General features: G+C 40.0%; 1 protein-coding gene across 1 annotated transcript in view; it reads right to left on the bottom strand.

Annotated features, from left to right (window-relative positions):
* The window catches only part of LOC107558512 (voltage-dependent T-type calcium channel subunit alpha-1I-like), a 41,187-nt gene that overhangs the window by 18,880 nt on the left and 3,350 nt on the right, over window positions 1-18,957 (bottom strand). The window contains exons 3-15 of the mRNA XM_016242166.1: window positions 13,149-13,491; window positions 12,904-12,996; window positions 12,398-12,487; window positions 8,933-9,227; window positions 8,616-8,848; window positions 7,929-8,080; window positions 6,836-7,021; window positions 6,613-6,730; window positions 6,340-6,495; window positions 5,071-5,170; window positions 4,143-4,279; window positions 1,991-2,084; window positions 1,258-1,394 (exon numbers count right to left, since the gene is read on the bottom strand). Coding sequence (XP_016097652.1) covers window positions 1,258-1,394; window positions 1,991-2,084; window positions 4,143-4,279; window positions 5,071-5,170; window positions 6,340-6,495; window positions 6,613-6,730; window positions 6,836-7,021; window positions 7,929-8,080; window positions 8,616-8,848; window positions 8,933-9,227; window positions 12,398-12,487; window positions 12,904-12,996; window positions 13,149-13,491 — 2,134 coding nt within the window. The remainder of the gene's footprint in view (window positions 1-1,257; window positions 1,395-1,990; window positions 2,085-4,142; window positions 4,280-5,070; window positions 5,171-6,339; window positions 6,496-6,612; window positions 6,731-6,835; window positions 7,022-7,928; window positions 8,081-8,615; window positions 8,849-8,932; window positions 9,228-12,397; window positions 12,488-12,903; window positions 12,997-13,148; window positions 13,492-18,957) is intronic.

The raw sequence follows: 18,957 nt of genomic DNA, 5'->3' as shown, positions 1-18,957 counted from the left end.
ACCCCTTTAAGAGCATCTTTGGTGTTATCTGACTGAATGAATGCCCGTTCTTGCCGAAGACTCGCCAGTCAATTCAATGAAAAACAACTCAAAGGCCCTGTTTTTGCAGATTACCGTACCTTTGTGGATTTGGGACGAGGATATCCTAACTTAATTAGTAATTTACAATGATTTTTAAGAAGATTCTTTTCAAGAATTTGATCAACCTTAGGAGAAAAGATAAGAACATTCTTAAGAAGTGTTTTTGGAAAATCTTATTTAAGAAAATAAGAAGAAAATTGCAGTTAGGAAGAATTTTATTCTTGAATTCGTCCCCTACACTCTTAAAAATAAAGGTGCTTCAAAAGGTTCTTCAAGCGATGCCATAGAAGAACCATTTTTGGTTCCACAGAGAACCATTCAGTCAAAGGTTCTTTAAAGAACCATGTCTTTCTTACCTTTTTATAATCTGAAGAACCTTATTTCGCCACAAAGAAGCTTTTGTGAAACAGAAAGGTTCTTCAGATGTTAAAGGTTCTTTATGGAACCATTTAGACAAAAAGCTTCTTCTATGGCATCGTGAAGCACCTTTATTTTTAAGAGTGTAACAAGCTTTTAAACACTGCAGATGAGTTAACTTCACACAGTCAGGTGTGTGTGGTAATTGCAGTCGGGGTGTTTCTGATCTCGCTGACTGCATTCGTTCATTTTTAGCAGCATGAGCCATAAAATCAGTTGCCATAGAAACTTGTGTGCTCCGGCATCAAGCTCTCGTTTTGACCTGATGCTCACATCAGCGGTCATCTGACCATCAATAAAGTGACACAGTTCAAGCGCCATGTTTGGTGACTCAACATCATCAGGATGAGTGTGCGATCAGTTTCTGTCTGAACATGCACAGGGTTTTACAGTGTTTGACCATGTTCCCAGAGACTCTTTCCCACCACAATCTCCCGACGGCACGTGACTTCAAGAACAACAGCTCAACACACTATATTTAACCCAAGCGGCTCGCGCTCGTCTCTCTCGATACACACGGCTGCCTCAATTAAAAGAGGGGTTGCTATGGAAACCCCAAAAGCCTTGGCTGAGCATCCGTCGCACATTATCAAGAGAATTTTGGTCTCTCGCCAACACACACACACACAGATGAGTCTCTGCTTGAGGGATTTTCTAATTCCAAACATTAATCTGCACTAATGTTTCCTGGACTCATTACATCCACAGACACACAAACACACACATGACGTGATGGCATGGATTTCTTCATCGACTGACCAGAGACGAGGATCTCCTGCCCAAGCAGATGGTTCTGCTCCGGTGGTTTTCCTCTGAGAAGTCGGTCCTGGTCTTCTCCTCCGCCAGCGGCGCCAGATCCAGATGCCCATTGGGAGTGAGAGACGACAGCTTGGGATCTGGAAGAAAGAAACAGCAGTCATCCAAAGCCAAGAGCAGATCTCTGGCCATCAACACACGCTGTGAAGCTCTCCGGAGACGACACTAATGTCTCCTTCATGAGTCCCTGTGGAGTTTCTCGCCCTTTACAGCCACAGAAACGCAGAAACTGGAGGATTAACAGTCCATCAAAAGTGTCCCACAGGATTAAACAATAAAAGACGCTCAGATTTCACCAGTTTAACATCTCAATCAAGAGTAACAACACTGGTTGAGTAGATGCATACGTGATGTTTACAGGACATAAAGTGTTTTCTGCAATCAGACTGGCTTTACATCGGGAATCAGTGTGCACAGATTTGAATAGGAGTCCAAATCAACATCACATTAATAATAAGTCAAGTCAAACACATTGATGGAAGAGATGCAGTTCATTCCAAAATCCAGTGTTTTTCAATGTTTCATGGACTTCATCTACACTAAGGTAAGTACAACATGATTCAACTGCTCATCTATTTCCCACCAACTTGTGTCCATTCGTGACAAATGAAACACGGCATTGAGCTGACTATAGTTGACGGATTATTTAATGAGAGTGAATGTGCAGGGATTGTACCGGAGGACGTGAGCGAGTTTTTGTGCTGTTCACTTCCATTAGAGGAAGATCCTTCATCATCATCATCATCAGAGTACGAGCGATTGGCATCACCCTGAAACACACGGCTCACATCAGCATGAAGAACAGGACAGCACTCAAACAACAGCTGGCTAAGTGTTTTCACAAAGTCAAAGAGACTTTTTTTACAGAAATAGATTTACAGAAATAGAGAATCTGGTGAGGATGAACGTGACGAGCTGCACAAACCTCCCTGAACAGCATGAATTCCAATCAGAAACAACTACATTATGTCTTTCCCAATAAAGAAACTATTTATATTTTGCTTGCTGCAACTCTCTTAAAAGAACGTTTTGAGAGCTGAGCTGAATGAGAGAGAGAGAGAGAGAGAGGGAGAGAGAGAGAGAGAGAGAGAGAGAGAGAGAGAGAGAGAGAGAGAGAGAGAGAGATGCAGGGGACTCGAGGAACAGTATTGAGAACCGCTGCTTTAGAACATTGATTTTGAAACGTCTTTAGAACACTGATTTTGAAACGTGTGAATCCATTAGAATCGTTAGAAGACAGAATCGTGATTCATACATGAATAGATTTTTACGTGCACCTCTAGTTTTCTCTTCCTCTTCTCTAAAGCAGCGCTGCATGGCCCTGCCCCCTTTGCTGCCTTTTCCCGGGGGCGGGGTTTATCTGGGTTTGTGATGTCACGAACCCAGGAAGTAACTCGTTGTAGTCCCTACCAGCTGTTTTTGTAGGCTTTAAACTGCCAGAATTGTAAAAGACGATATCTCCGTTTGCATTGAACTTTCAGCTTCGTAACTTTGCACATATTGTTTATGCTCAAACAGCAACATTACACACTGACTAACGTTAAAAAAGTGAAATCGCAATCAACCACCCCTTTAAGAGCATCTTTGGTGTTATCTGACTGAATGAATGCCAGTTCTTGCTGAAGACTCGCCAGTCAATTCAATGAAAAACAACTCAAAGGCCCTGTTTTTGCAGATTGCCATACCTTTGTGGATTTGGGACGAGGATATCCTAACTTAATTAGTAATTTACAATGATTTTTAAGAAGATTCTTTTCAAGAATTTGATCAACCTTAGGAGAAAAGATAAGAACATTCTTAAGAAGTGTTTTTGGAAAATCTTATTTAAGAAAATAAGAAGAAAATTGCAGTTAGGAAGAATTTTATTCTTGAATTCGTCCCCTACACTCTTAAAAATAAAGGTGCTTCAAAAGGTTCTTCAAGCGATGCCATAGAAGAACCATTTTTGGTTCCACAGAGAACCATTCAGTCAAAGGTTCTTTAAAGAACCATGTCTTTCTTACCTTTTTATAATCTGAAGAACCTTATTTCGCCACAAAGAAGCTTTTGTGAAACAGAAAGGTTCTTCAGATGTTAAAGGTTCTTTATGGAACCATTTAGACAAAAAGCTTCTTCTATGGCATCGTGAAGCACCTTTATTTTTAAGAGTGTAACAAGCTTTTAAACACTGCAGATGAGTTAACTTCACACAGTCAGGTGTGTGTGGTAATTGCAGTCGGGGTGTTTCTGATCTCGCTGACTGCATTCGTTCATTTTTAGCAGCATGAGCCATAAAATCAGTTGCCATAGAAACTTGTGTGCTCCGGCATCAAGCTCTCGTTTTGACCTGATGCTCACATCAGCGGTCATCTGACCATCAATAAAGTGACACAGTTCAAGCGCCATGTTTGGTGACTCAACATCATCAGGATGAGTGTGCGATCAGTTTCTGTCTGAACATGCACAGGGTTTTACAGTGTTTGACCATGTTCCCAGAGACTCTTTCCCACCACAATCTCCCGACGGCACGTGACTTCAAGAACAACAGCTCAACACACTATATTTAACCCAAGCGGCTCGCGCTCGTCTCTCTCGATACACACGGCTGCCTCAATTAAAAGAGGGGTTGCTATGGAAACCCCAAAAGCCTTGGCTGAGCATCCGTCGCACATTATCAAGAGAATTTTGGTCTCTCGCCAACACACACACACACAGATGAGTCTCTGCTTGAGGGATTTTCTAATTCCAAACATTAATCTGCACTAATGTTTCCTTGACTCATTACATCCACACACACACATGATGAATGATTGTCTGATGTGATGACACTGATTTCTTCATCGACTGACCAGAGACGAGGATCTCCTGTCCAGGCAGATGGTTCTGCTCGGGTGGTTTTCCTCGGAGAAGTCGGTCCTGGTCTTCTCCTCTGCCAGCGGTGCCAGATCCAGATGCCCATTAGGAGTGAGAGACGACAGCTTAGGATCTGGAGGAAAGAAACAGCAGTCATCCAAAGCCAAGAGCAGATCTCTGGCCATCAACACACGCTGTGAAGCTCTCCGGAGACGGCACTAATGTCTCCTTCATGAGTCCCTGTGGAGTTTCTCGTCCTTTACAGCCACAGAAACTCAGAATCTGGAGGATTAACAGTCTATCAAAAGTGTCCCACAGGATTAAACAATAAAAGACGCTCGGATTTCACCAGCTCAAGTCTGTTTAACATCTCAATCAAGAGCAACGACACTGGTTGAGTAGATGCATACGTGATGTTTACAGGACATAAAAATGTTTTCTGCAATTCATCATTTCCAGGACTTGAATATGAGTCCAAATCAACAGAATCTGGAGGATTAACAGTCTATCAAAAGTGTCCCACAGGATTAAACCATAAAAGACGCTCGGATTTCACCAGCTCAAGTCTGTTTAACATCTCAATCAAGAGCAACGACACTGTTTGAGTAGATGCATACGTGATGTTTACAGAACATAAAAATGTTTTCTGCAATTCATCATTTCCAGGACTTGAATATGAGTCCAAATCAATGTCACAATAATAATAAGTCAAGACAGACACATAGATGGAAGAGATGCATTTCAGTCCGAGTTTTTCAATGTTTCATGGACTTCATCTACACTAAGATAAGCACAACTCTTGATTCGACTGCACACACATCTATTCCTCACAAGCTTGTAACCATTCATGACAAATGAAACATGGCATTGAGCTGACTATAGTTGAAGGGTTATATAATGAGAGTGAATGTGCAGGGATCGTACCGGAGGACGTGAGCGAGTTTTTGTGCTGTTCACTTCCATTAGAGGAGGATCCTTCATCATCATCATCATCATCATCAGAGTACGAGCGATTGGCATCACCCTGAAACACACGGCTCACATCAGCCCAGAGAACACAACAGCCCACAAACAACAGTCGGCTGAATGATTTCACTGTCAAAGAGCAACGCAAACTGAAACGTATAGATTACAGATTTACAGAAATAGAGAGTCTGGTGAGGATGCACGTGACGAGCTGCACAAACCTCACTGAACACCCTGAGTTCCAATCAGAAACAACCCAATAAAGAACCTCTTTATCTATATTTTGCTTGTTCTTTAAGTCTAAATCACTTTTTACAATAAAGAGGAAAATCTTAACTTCAAACAAATCATAGATTTCCCCTATAGAAGTTTGAAAAAAGTTTTATACATACATACATATATATATATATATGACTAATACAAAAACAACAATAAATTAAATTACGTTTGACCTCAAAAATATAAAAAATAAACAATTTCAATAACACTTCACAATAAGGTTTCGTTTGTTAACATTACACATTAATATGAATTCTACTGCATTTATTAATCTTAAGTAATGTAAATTTTAACATTTACTAATACATTAGTAATGCACTGTGAATTAACCTGAAACAACAATGATCAATATTAAGAAGGCTTAATAAATACTATAAAAATATATATACTGTATATATTTCTAATTGATAGTTCATTTTAGCTAACAAATATTAACAAATGACTGAATAACTGCTTTGCTTCCCTCCACAAATCTAAGGATGTATTAGTATTAGGTATTAAAATTAAAATAATTCATAGAAACTACTCGGATTCATTCATTCATTTCTTTATTTAGCCAGGTTTAAAAAAAACTCATTTAGATTAAAATCTCGTTTACAAGAGTGGCCTGGCCAAGAAAGCATAAATATACAAGTTTACATCAAAAACACAAAACACAAATCAAAGATCACAACAACAATTTACCAGAGGATAAAACATATAATTTGTTAAAAGTAGATTAAACTCATTTAATGACGGAAGCATGGTCAACTTTAAGATGTTTTGTAGATTATTCCAAGCCAAAGATGCATAATATCCAAATCCATTTTTTCCTAGCTCTGTTCGAACCCGAGGAAATTATATAACAGATAATTTGAGCAAAGTTTATAGCGCAGATTCATTGATTGTTCAGAATCAAACAGAATCAGACCGTCTAATCAATGAAGCACTGAACAGTGTGTTTGTCACCTCGGCCTGAAATCCCTCCACCAGAATAGCCACCAGCAGGTTGAACAGCACGTAGTTCCCAAACGCCATCAGAGCCACGAAGTACAGAGCCACCAGAGGAGACGTGGAGGCCATGCCGTTATACAGGACCACGTTCCAGTCCTCCTGAGTCAGGATCTGCACACACACACACACACACGGCTGAGGAGAGACTTGTGTGTGTATGTGTGTGTGTGTGTGTGTGTGTGTGTGTGTGAGAGTGTGTGTGAGTTTGTGGGATGTCTCTCTCTGTACCTGAAACACAGTGACGATCGCCCACAGCAGAGAGTCAAAGTTCTTCCTGTCTGGGACCGTGTCTCCGGTGTCCGTCTTCAGACTGAACTTACAGCCAAATATATGCATTCCCAGAATACTTCACACACACACACACACACACAGAGAGAGAGAGAGAGAGCCATGTGTTTCAACAATACTCCAGTAGTCTAATACCATTAGTCTCAAACTGACACACACACACCTGAAGATGAAGATGAAGAGCATCAGCAGCATGCAGAATGTGGCCACATTGTCCATTGTTTTCATCAGAACCACCAGCTGTCTGCGCAGCGCCGGCATGAACCGAACCAGCTTCAGGACCCGCAGCAAGCGGAAGGTGCGGAGCACCGAGAGACCGCCGTCAGACTGACCCACGATCTCACACACGCTGTGATTGGGATGCTCATGTTTTAGTGAAAGCACTTCTATTCTTCCGTAAAAACATCTGTTATTTGAGCAGTCAATTTGTTTTGTTGAAGTTTAGTGAAATGATTCTATCACACACGTCTAGGGTTGCAAAAAGGTGGAAAATGTCGGGAAAATTCCAGAAATTTTGGAAACTTTCCAAGATTTTTTGGAATATTCCAGGGATTTTTGGAAAGTTTCCAGATATGTTCCACCCCTTTGCAACCCTACACACATCACATGATAACTGTATTTACAAAACTACAGGCAAGTGTGCTGATAAAAACATGATTATGTTTTGCTTGTTGATACAAATCAAGACTGAGAGTTGAGCTGATAACTTTTTTATTAAGGCTGCATTAAACTGATCAAAAGTGACAGTAAAGACATTTCTAATGTTACAGAAGATTTCTATTTCAAATAAATGCTGTTCTTTTGAACTTTCTGTTCATCTGTGAATCCTGAAAAATAAAATGCATCACAGTTTCCACAAAAATATTGTGCAGCACGACTGTTTTCAACATTGATAATAATCAGAAATGTTTCTTGAGCAGCAGATCAGCATATTATACTGATTTCTGAAGATCATGTGACACTGAAGACTGGAGGAATGATGCTGAAAATACAGCTGCGCATCACAGAAATACATTACAGTTTAACAGATATTCACACAGCTAAGTGTAATAATATTTTACAATATCACTATTTTAACAGTATTTTTTATTAAATAAATGCAGCCTTGGTGAACAGAAGAGACTTCTTTCAAAAACATAAAAAAATCTTACCAACCCCAAACTTTTACGTGTGGATGCACTTTAAAGTGTATTAACCTCTTAACAATACTTTAAATGTAACAGAAAAGCGTCAGTAGGTGTTTCACTGGCCGTTACCTGATGATCACGATGATCCCATCAAAGATGTTGTACGGATTGCGCAGGTATTTAAAGCAGCCGAATGCTGTGAGCTTGAGGATCATCTCCAGAGCAAACATACTGGTGAAGACGATGTTACAGATCTCCAGAACATTAGTGAGCTCCTCTGGCTGAACACACACACACACACACAGGATCAGAACATGAAACGCATCATTAACTGAAATAATGAACAGAAACAATGATGAGAGACAGAGATTCTCATCAACTTGTCCTTATGTTCTTCAGCTCATTCAAGAATCACTGGAAGAACACATGGACAGCAAAATCACTTGATATCAACAGGTTAATGCTGGTTGAAGGTGGGGCTATATTAAAAACACTGCATCTATGAGAGGTGTGTGTGTGTGTGCCTACTTAACCATATTTTGGGGACAAATTTGTACCCAAAAGTGAGCTAAACCTGACAAAATCTCCAAAAACCTCCCTTTGGGGACGTCCTCATTTGTAAAACTGGTATAAAATTAAAGTAAACTAAGTTTTTTTTAAATTGTAAAAATTTACAGTTTCCTGTAAAGGGTAGGGTTGGAGTAGGGCAATAACACATACAGTTTGTACAGTATAAAAACCATTACGCCTATGGAATGTCCCCATTTAGATAGCTAAGTAAACGTGTGTGTGTGTGTGTGTGTGTGTGTGTTTGACCTGCTGATGGTGCTCTATGCCCATGCTGATGGTGTTGATGAGGATGGCCACCATGATTCCTCTGTTGAAGTATTTACTCTCCACGATGCTCCACAGTTTGACCCTCATCTCCATCCACAGCTCTCGGCTCCGCCCCCGACACACCCCCTCTGCCCTTTTGCACCTCTCTGTCTCGTTGGCCACCTCTTCCTCTGTCTCCTGATTGGCTGCTGATGCGGCAGGTGCAGCTCCATCTGTAGTGCAGTGAGAGAAGAGCTTAGAGCTGCATGCATCCATCCATTCATCCTTCTATCCAATCCCCACCCTCCCCTCCTGACCATGTTGTTGGAGGCTCTTCTCTCCTCCGTTGATGTCCGTTTTCTCATGCATCTGCTCCGGTGGTTTGCAGCAGAGCGTCCTGAAGAAGGCAGCGGTGCGTCGGCGCACCTTGCGGAGGACATGGCAGACAAGCTGGAAGATCTCTTCGTAGCAGTTGCCGGGTTCGGCCAGCGTGCTGGAGGACAGACAGGCAGCTCGCTGCTCCTGCATCAGCTGATGCTCACGCTGTTTGGTCTCTGAAAACTGAGTCGCTATGACAACCAAACACAGGTTTATCATGAAGAACGAGCCGACCTGTGGAGTTACGCAAAGATTCAGAGACAGAAGCACACTCCTCATCACTGCAAACACCAAACTGTCTCACTGCAAACAAACTTTTCATTGCATTCACACAGTAAATATGCTCTAGTCTCACTGCATTCCAAGCACACTTCTAACTGTAAACATGCACCCAGTCTCACTACACACACACATCTCACTGCAAACACTCGCTCATCTCACTGCAAACACTCGCTCATGTCACTGCAAACACTAACACTTCTCACTGCAAACACTAACACTTCTCACTGAAAACACTCACTCATCTCACTGCAAACACTCGCTCATGTCACTGCAAACACTAACACTTCTCACTGCAAACACTAACACTTCTCACTGAAAACACTCACTCATCTCACTGCAAACACTCGCTCATGTCACTGCAAACACTAACACTTCTCACTGCAAACACTAACACTTCTCACTGAAAACACTCACTCATCTCACTGCAAACACTCGCTCATGTCACTGCAAACACTAACACTTCTCACTGCAAACACTAACACTTCTCACTGAAAACACTCACTCATCTCACTGCAAACACTCGCTCATGTCACTGCAAACACTAACACTTCTCACTGCAAACACTAACACTTCTCACTGAAAACACTCACTCATCTCACTGCAAACACTCGCTCATGTCACTGCAAACACTAACACTTCTCACTGCAAACACTAACACTTCTCACTGAAAACACTCACTCATCTCACTGCAAACACTCGCTCATGTCACTGCAAACACTAACACTTCTCACTGCAAACACTAACACTTCTCACTGAAAACACTCACTCATCTCACTGCAAACACTCGCTCATGTCACTGCAAACACTAACACTTCTCACTGCAAACACTAACACTTCTCACTGAAAACACTCACTCATCTCACTGCAAACACTCGCTCATGTCACTGCAAACACTAACACTTCTCACTGCAAACACTAACACTTCTCACTGAAAACACTCACTCATCTCACTGCAAACACTCGCTCATGTCACTGCAAACACTAACACTTCTCACTGCAAACACTAACACTTCTCACTGAAAACACTCACTCATCTCACTGCAAACACTCGCTCATGTCACTGCAAACACTAACACTTCTCACTGCAAACACTAACACTTCTCACTGAAAACACTCACTCATCTCACTGCAAACACTCGCTCATGTCACTGCAAACACTAACACTTCTCACTGCAAACACTAACACTTCTCACTGAAAACACTCACTCATCTCACTGCAAACACTCGCTCATGTCACTGCAAACACTAACACTTCTCACTGCAAACACTAACACTTCTCACTGAAAACACTCACTCATCTCACTGCAAACACTCGCTCATGTCACTGCAAACACTAACACTTCTCACTGCAAACACTAACACTTCTCACTGAAAACACTCACTCATCTCACTGCAAACACTCGCTCATGTCACTGCAAACACTAACACTTCTCACTGCAAACACTAACACTTCTCACTGAAAACACTCACTCATCTCACTGCAAACACTCGCTCATGTCACTGCAAACACTAACACTTCTCACTGCAAACACTAACACTTCTCACTGAAAACACTCACTCATCTCACTGCAAACACTCGCTCATGTCACTGCAAACACTAACACTTCTCACTGCAAACACTAACACTTCTCACTGAAAACACTCACTCATCTCACTGCAAACACTCGCTCATGTCACTGCAAACACTAACACTTCTCACTGCAAACACTAACACTTCTCACTGAAAACACTCACTCATCTCACTGCAAACACTCGCTCATGTCACTGCAAACACTAACACTTCTCACTGCAAACACTAACACTTCTCACTGAAAACACTCACTCATCTCACTGCAAACACTCGCTCATGTCACTGCAAACACTAACACTTCTCACTGCAAACACTAACACTTCTCACTGAAAACACTCACTCATCTCACTGCAAACACTCGCTCATGTCACTGCAAACACTAACACTTCTCACTGCAAACACTAACACTTCTCACTGAAAACACTCACTCATCTCACTGCAAACACTCGCTCATGTCACTGCAAACACTAACACTTCTCACTGCAAACACTAACACTTCTCACTGAAAACACTCACTCATCTCACTGCAAACACTCGCTCATGTCACTGCAAACACTAACACTTCTCACTGCAAACACTAACACTTCTCACTGAAAACACTCACTCATCTCACTGCAAACACTCGCTCATGTCACTGCAAACACTAACACTTCTCACTGCAAACACTAACACTTCTCACTGAAAACACTCACTCATCTCACTGCAAACACTCGCTCATGTCACTGCAAACACTAACACTTCTCACTGCAAACACTAACACTTCTCACTGAAAACACTCACTCATCTCACTGCAAACACTCGCTCATGTCACTGCAAACACTAACACTTCTCACTGCAAACACTAACACTTCTCACTGAAAACACTCACTCATCTCACTGCAAACACTCGCTCATGTCACTGCAAACACTAACACTTCTCACTGCAAACACTAACACTTCTCACTGAAAACACTCACTCATCTCACTGCAAACACTCGCTCATGTCACTGCAAACACTAACACTTCTCACTGCAAACACTAACACTTCTCACTGAAAACACTCACTCATCTCACTGCAAACACTCGCTCATGTCACTGCAAACACTAACACTTCTCACTGCAAACACTCGCTCATCTCACTGCAAACACACTCATCTCACTGATAACACTCGCTCATCTCACTGTAAACACTCGCTCATCTCACTGCAAACACTCGCTCATCTCACTGTAAACACTCGCTCATCTCACTGTAAACACATAGCTGCAAATACCTATCTCACTGCAGGCACACTTTTCACAGCAAACACACACCTGACAGAACAGGTAGAACTATTTGCAGGATTATTATGGGATACCCACATTAAGCTGAAGGAATACTACATGCTAAGTCTCATAGGAATACATGCATCTATTAAACTCTATAAACGCATTCATAAACAGATAAAAGAATATCAAACAGGCCTGAAGCACCAACAATATCAACAAAATGAATCATCAGCATGTCAGATAAAACACTCTATATTGCTCTTTTAGAACAGACTCAGTTTGTGTGTGAGTGTGTTTGTGTACTTACTATAATCAGCAGAATAAAGTAGATGAAGTTGTAGAATGAGTGAGCATCCATGACGTAATACATGATTTCCACCCAGAAACACTCGCTCCTCTCACGGCAAACCCACTCATCTCACTGATAACACTCGCTCATCTCACTGTAAACACTCGCTCATCTCACTGCAAACACTCGCTCATCTCACTGTAAACACATAGCTGCAAATACCTATCTCACTGCAGGCACACTTTTCACAGCAAACACACACCTGACAGAACAGGTAGAACTATTTGCAGGATTATTATGGGATACCCACATTAAGCTGAAGGAATACTACATGCTAAGTCTCATAGGAATACATGCATCTATTAAACTCTATAAACGCATTCATAAACAGATAAAAGAATATCAAACAGGCCTGAAGCACCAACAATATCAACAAAATGAATCATCAGCATGTCAGATAAAACACTCTATATTGCTCTTTTAGAACAGACTCAGTTTGTGTGTGAGTGTGTTTGTGTACTTACTATAATCAGCAGAATAAAGTAGATGAAGTTGTAGAATGAGTGAGCATCCATGACGTAATACATGATTTCCACCCAGCCCTCCAGAGTAATAACCTAAACACACCATCATTTGCAGAAAAACACTTCAAACAGTTCTCTGGAAATTAAGTTTGCTTCCAATAAGTTCATATTAAACACAAATAACATCAATCAGCTGGATGACTGTTTTCACAAGTTCTATGGTGGAAATGATCTCCAGCAGATACCTGAAATATAACGATCCAGGCGTATCCGATGTTGTCAAAGTTGATGGCTCCTTTGTGTGGGTTTCTGTGTCCGGTGTGGCAGCGTGTGTAGTATCGGTTCCAGTTGACACAGAGCCCGGGGACGACGGCGCTGGCGTTGAGAAAGGGCTCGGTCACGAGGCCCAGTGCCTGATGGTGCAGGAGATCATCTACTTCCAGACAGCACTGATGTCCCGCCACACGCCGCGCCGGCACGTCACTGCACGACATGATGCCATTATCCTGCGGCAGAGAGCAGATGAAGGGCCTCTCGTCCTTCTCATCGGGAGAATAGTATGGAGCAGGGAGTGCCACACCTGTTGAGCTGAGAGAAAGAGGAAGTAGATTAACCTAACCTAACCTAAAGCTAATCAGATGCTTTACTGCCTACAAACACTGCAAACGATGACTTTCTTACTTAGTATTTTCAGTACAGATATCTAAGCATTTGTAAATCAAGACCCTGCAAACAGGGTATGTACTCACAACTTTTTTAAAAGTTAGGACAGAACATTTTTAAAGTGTTTTTAGTTTTAAATGTTAATGGAACTTTCTTACAGCTTTATTAATATTTGATATGTTCTCAAAGTTGCGAGAAAACATTCTTAGAACAACATTCTTGGAACGTATTATTTGTACTTAAATGTTTTAGGAAACGTTTTTTGTAACCTTTAAATAATGTTCAAATCACAACATGAAAACTTTTTACATTCTTAGAATATTAAAAGTAATCGTTCAAACAACGTTAGTAGAATGTTGTAAGAAACTGGGGGTTTTTTTACCTTTAAATAATGTTATAGTCATGACAAGAAAACTGGACATTTCAGTGTTTTAGAAATATTTCAAAACAAACTTCCCGCAATGGTTTTATAACCTAAATGTGTTACCTGGGAATACATTTACTTAAAAAGCAAAATATAATTCTTTCTAAAAAATGTATCATCAAAATGAAGTGAGATTATGCTTTAAAAAAGAAAAAATATATCTGAAAAAAAAGCCTTATTTTCAATCTGAATTAAGTTTATTTTTCTGACCCCATTGGCAGATTTTTAAGCATAAACTAACTTCATTTTTATCGATTTTATTGAAATCATGACTTAATATCTTATGTCATTTTGCTTGTGTCCTGATTTAAGAATGTTTCGATATTTGTACTGGAAGATGACTAAAGATGCTCCCTACATAGGCTGCTCACTAGGTTTTGGAACAGAGCCACAGCCTTCATCACATATGTGTTGACACTGATTTAGAGTATATCTCTGACATATAAAGACCAGCATCCAGAAGCGCAGAAACACACACAGATGGTTTAACAGAGCTTAGAGGGTCAAAGGTTTTATTGGTGCTCGTCTCTATGATCATAAAGGCGACATTCAGACGCTTTTACTAAACTAAAGAGCACATCAGTGCAAACGCACAGATCAAACACCGAGAGCAAATGAAATGATATTTCAGAAGATTACAGAGGACAAACATCATCAAAGAGAAGCTGAGTGTTGATTCATCTAACAGCTCAGAGCTGCTGACAACAGAGATCTGTAACATCAGCTCTAACAATCTGTAACAACCAACACGCTCCAAAACAACAGATCAGCACTGCGCTTCTGATGGAATACAGATTTATATACACTACCATTCAAAACTTTGCATCAGTACAAGTTTTTCTTTTGTATTAGTATTCAGTGAGGGTGCATTAAATTGACCAAAATTGACAGTAAAGACATTCATAATGTTACAAAGGCTATTTTACATTATTTTCTAATTTAATACCGAATTATTCATAACAAATGACTATCAGAATAACAGTTTCATCTGAGAGTCACTTTGGATAAAAGCATCTGCTAAAATGAATAAATGTAAATGAATTAAATGAGTTTCCAAATGATGCTGAACATCAGAGATTTACTGCTGACCTACAGATAAAATATTCTTTTGATATCATGATGTTTCTTTGTTTTTAGCGTCAAAATCATGAAACTTCAGTCATTCAGTCAAGTTCAAATGGACATTAAATCCGCTAAAATAAATTTGCCAGTAAACATGATTCTATATACAGTGTGTGTGTATATACTGTATATCCAACTGATCAAAAGGTTAGAAATTAATAATTTTATTCATAAAGGACACATGAAATTTATCAAAAGTGACATTAAAGACATTTCTAATGTTACAAAATATTCTACTTCAAATAAATGCTGTTCTTTTGAACTTTCTGTTCATCTGTGAATCCTGAAAAATAAAATGCATCACAGTTTCCACAAAAATATCGTGCAGCACGACTGTGTTCAACATTGATAATAATCAGAAATGTTTCTTGAGCAGCAGATCAGCATATTATACTGATTTCTGAAGATCATGTGACACTGAAGACTGGAGTAATGATGCTGAAAATACAGCTGCGCATCACAGAAATACATTACAGTTTAACAGATATTCACATAGAAAACAGCTGTTTTAAACTGCAATAATATTTCACTGTTTTTAGTGTGTTTTTGATTAACTAAATTCAGCCCTGAAAGAGATTTCTTTCAAAAACATTTTAAAATCCTACTGAACCCAAGCTAGTGTATTAGTGCATTAATTTGAGATTGTCTCCTCAGCACTGTTCAGAGCTTCAGGACAGTCAGTCATTATTAAAGCCGCTCTGAGCTGCTGTTCTCCAGAGAGCTGGGTTCAGTGGGCTCTGCTAAAGACCGATGGGACAGAGATGTGTTAAAAATAGAGCAGAAGTAAGACAGGAGATTATTTGCAGGAGACTGGAGGGAACATGGGAGTAATATTACTACAATACTACTGAGTACGTTCTTGTCCAAGACGCCTCAAACAAGACTCAGAATAGAGCAGAAGAGCTGAATTAAAGGAATTCTTTCCTCAAAAGTGAAGTATTTTACAAACACGCAGCTTTAGTCTTCTCTAGATGTGAACTGATGGACTGGAGTGCTGTGGATTATTGTGATGTTTTTATCAGCTCTCATTCTGACGGCACCCATTCACTGCAGAGCATCCATTGCTGAGACACTGATGCAGTGCTGCATTTCTACAAACCTGATGAAGAAACAAACTCATCCTAATCTTGGATGATGGCCCGAGAGTGAGAACATTTTCATTTCTGGGTGAACTATTCCTTTACAGTTGCAATGAAATGCAAGCAGCGACAGATTTTTTCTTCTGCATTTGTTAACAGAGCTTAGAGGGTCAAAGGTTTTATTGGTGCTCGTCTCTATGATCATAAAGGCGACATTCAGACGCTTTTACTAAACTAAAGAGCACATCAGTGCAAACGCACAGATCAAACACCGAGAGCAAATGAAATGATATTTCAGAAGATTACAGAGGACAAACATCATCAAAGAGAAGCTGAGTGTTGATTCATCTAACAGCTCAGAGCTGCTGACAACAGAGATCTGTAACATCAGCTCTAACAATCTGTAACAACCAACACGCTCCAAAACAACAGATCAGCACTGCGCTTCTGATGGAATACAGATTTATATACACTACCATTCAAAACTTTGCATCAGTACAAGTTTTTCTTTTGTATTAGTATTCAGTGAGGGTGCATTAAATTGACCAAAATTGACAGTAAAGACATTCATAATGTTACAAAGGCTATTTTACATTATTTTCTAATTTAATACCGAATTATTCATAACAAATGACTATCAGAATAACAGTTTCATCTGAGAGTCACTTTGGATAAAAGCGTCTGCTAAAATGAATAAATGTAAATGAATTAAATGAGTTTCCAAATGATGCTGAACATCAGAGATTTACTGCTGACCTACAGATAAAATATTCTTTTGATATCATGATGTTTCTTTGTTTTTAGCGTCAAAATCATGAAAATACAGAAATAAATTACAGTTTAACAGATATTCACATAGAAAACAGCTGTTTTAAACTGCAATAATATTTCACTGTTTTTAGTGTGTTTTTGATTAACTAAATTCAGCCCTGAAAGAGATTTCTTTCAAAAACATTTTAAAATCCTACTGAACCCAAGCTAGTGTATTAGTGCATTAATTTGAGATTGTCTCCTCAGCACTGTTCAGAGCTTCAGGACAGTCAGTCATTATTAAAGCCGCTCTGAGCTGCTGTTCTCCAGAGAGCTGGGTTCAGTGGGCTCTGCTAAAGACCGATGGGACAGAGATGTGTTAAAAATAGAGCAGAAGTAAGACAGGAGATTATTTGCAGGAGACTGGAGGGAACATGGGAGTAATATTACTACAATACTACTGAGTACGTTCTTGTCCAAGACGCCTCAAACAAGACTCAGAATAGAGCAGAAGAGCTGAATTAAAGGAATTCTTTCCTCAAAAGTGAAGTATTTTACAAACACGCAGCTTTAGTCTTCTCTAGATGTGAACTGATGGACTGGAGTGCTGTGGATTATTGTGATGTTTTTATCAGCTCTCATTCTGACGGCACCCATTCACTGCAGAGCATCCATTGCTGAGACACTGATGCAGTGCTGCATTTCTACAAACCTGATGAAGAAACAAACTCATCCTAATCTTGGATGATGGCCCGAGAGTGAGAACATTTTCATTTCTGGGTGAACTATTCCTTTACAGTTGCAATGAAATGCAAGCAGCGACAGATTTTTTCTTCTGCATTTGTTAGAGTACTAATGTTAATACATGGATCCTTATTGTAAAGTCTTACCGAACAATGAAAGATATGCACAGATGAATTGTACACTATGAGATCTATAACATGCATTCATAAAATAGGTGAATTTCCATTGCATGCTGACTTTGAAGCTCTACGAAGGAGCTGTTCATCCTAGGTTGATGTTCTTCTCATCCAGCAGATGTCTTCATCAGGTCCTGCGTGTCAGATGTGTGTCGTGAACTACAGGTGCGACTGACCTCACAGTAACACTGACGTGTTTATTCTGGAGACTGCTGCTTTCCTGAGCGCTGAAACACACACCGTCCATTATCAAAGCCGCCACATCCGTGACATAACGAGGTCAGAGCCATAAATCTCCCAGAAGCCCCTGCTGCGCGCCATCACTCATCACACAGAGGAACATTAGAGGAACCACAGAGAGAGACCGGGAATCTCACATTTCACCCCGGAATTAAAAAAAGCATATTTAAAAAATTTTAGGATCATTAAAGTCAAGTCAAATTTATTTGCACGCCATTTTTCACACCACACACCGTTTCAAAGCAGCTTTACAGAAAATCATGACGTTGATGTTTATAATATCTTAACATCATCATGCCTTATAGATGCATTTATCAGATCACAGCTGAACGATAATAAAATTAACATTCATGCGCACATTCATTTTTCACAATAAAAGCATGCATTTAGAAAACAGACAAGCTTATCGATTTTCTAAATGCATGTTATTGATATTATTGTGAATGATTAATTTGTGCATGTGTTCATTTATTTATTTATTTTTTCATTGTTTTGACCTCATTGATTTCATAACTGGATCAAGTGAAACAAAATATTGTCAACGTATGACAGACTTCTCCCATAATTTATTCTGCATAAACTCTGCTCTTTTCTAATAATCAGATGCAAGCTCACATTCAGATCCACCTCCATCCAATCAGCCACCGATGCACAGAATCAAGACCCGCCCTATTTTTATTTTTGAATAATGTGTTGCATTTGAATGTACGTCACAATATGAAAGAATAGATCAGTCGCTACTCAATCATTAATAATGATCGGTTTCTCTGAAGCAGCTCTGTAACGCTGGATGCTTTGTGCACTCTAGTGAGGGATCTGCAGTGCGCTCTAATGAGGGAACATCACCACAGCTTCA

Source organism: Sinocyclocheilus grahami, unplaced genomic scaffold (genome assembly GCF_001515645.1).
Source record: "Sinocyclocheilus grahami isolate Dianchi unplaced genomic scaffold, SAMN03320097.WGS_v1.1 scaffold647.1, whole genome shotgun sequence".
Lineage (NCBI taxonomy): Eukaryota > Metazoa > Chordata > Actinopteri > Cypriniformes > Cyprinidae > Sinocyclocheilus > Sinocyclocheilus grahami.
This window is presented reverse-complemented; position numbering and strand designations above follow the sequence as displayed.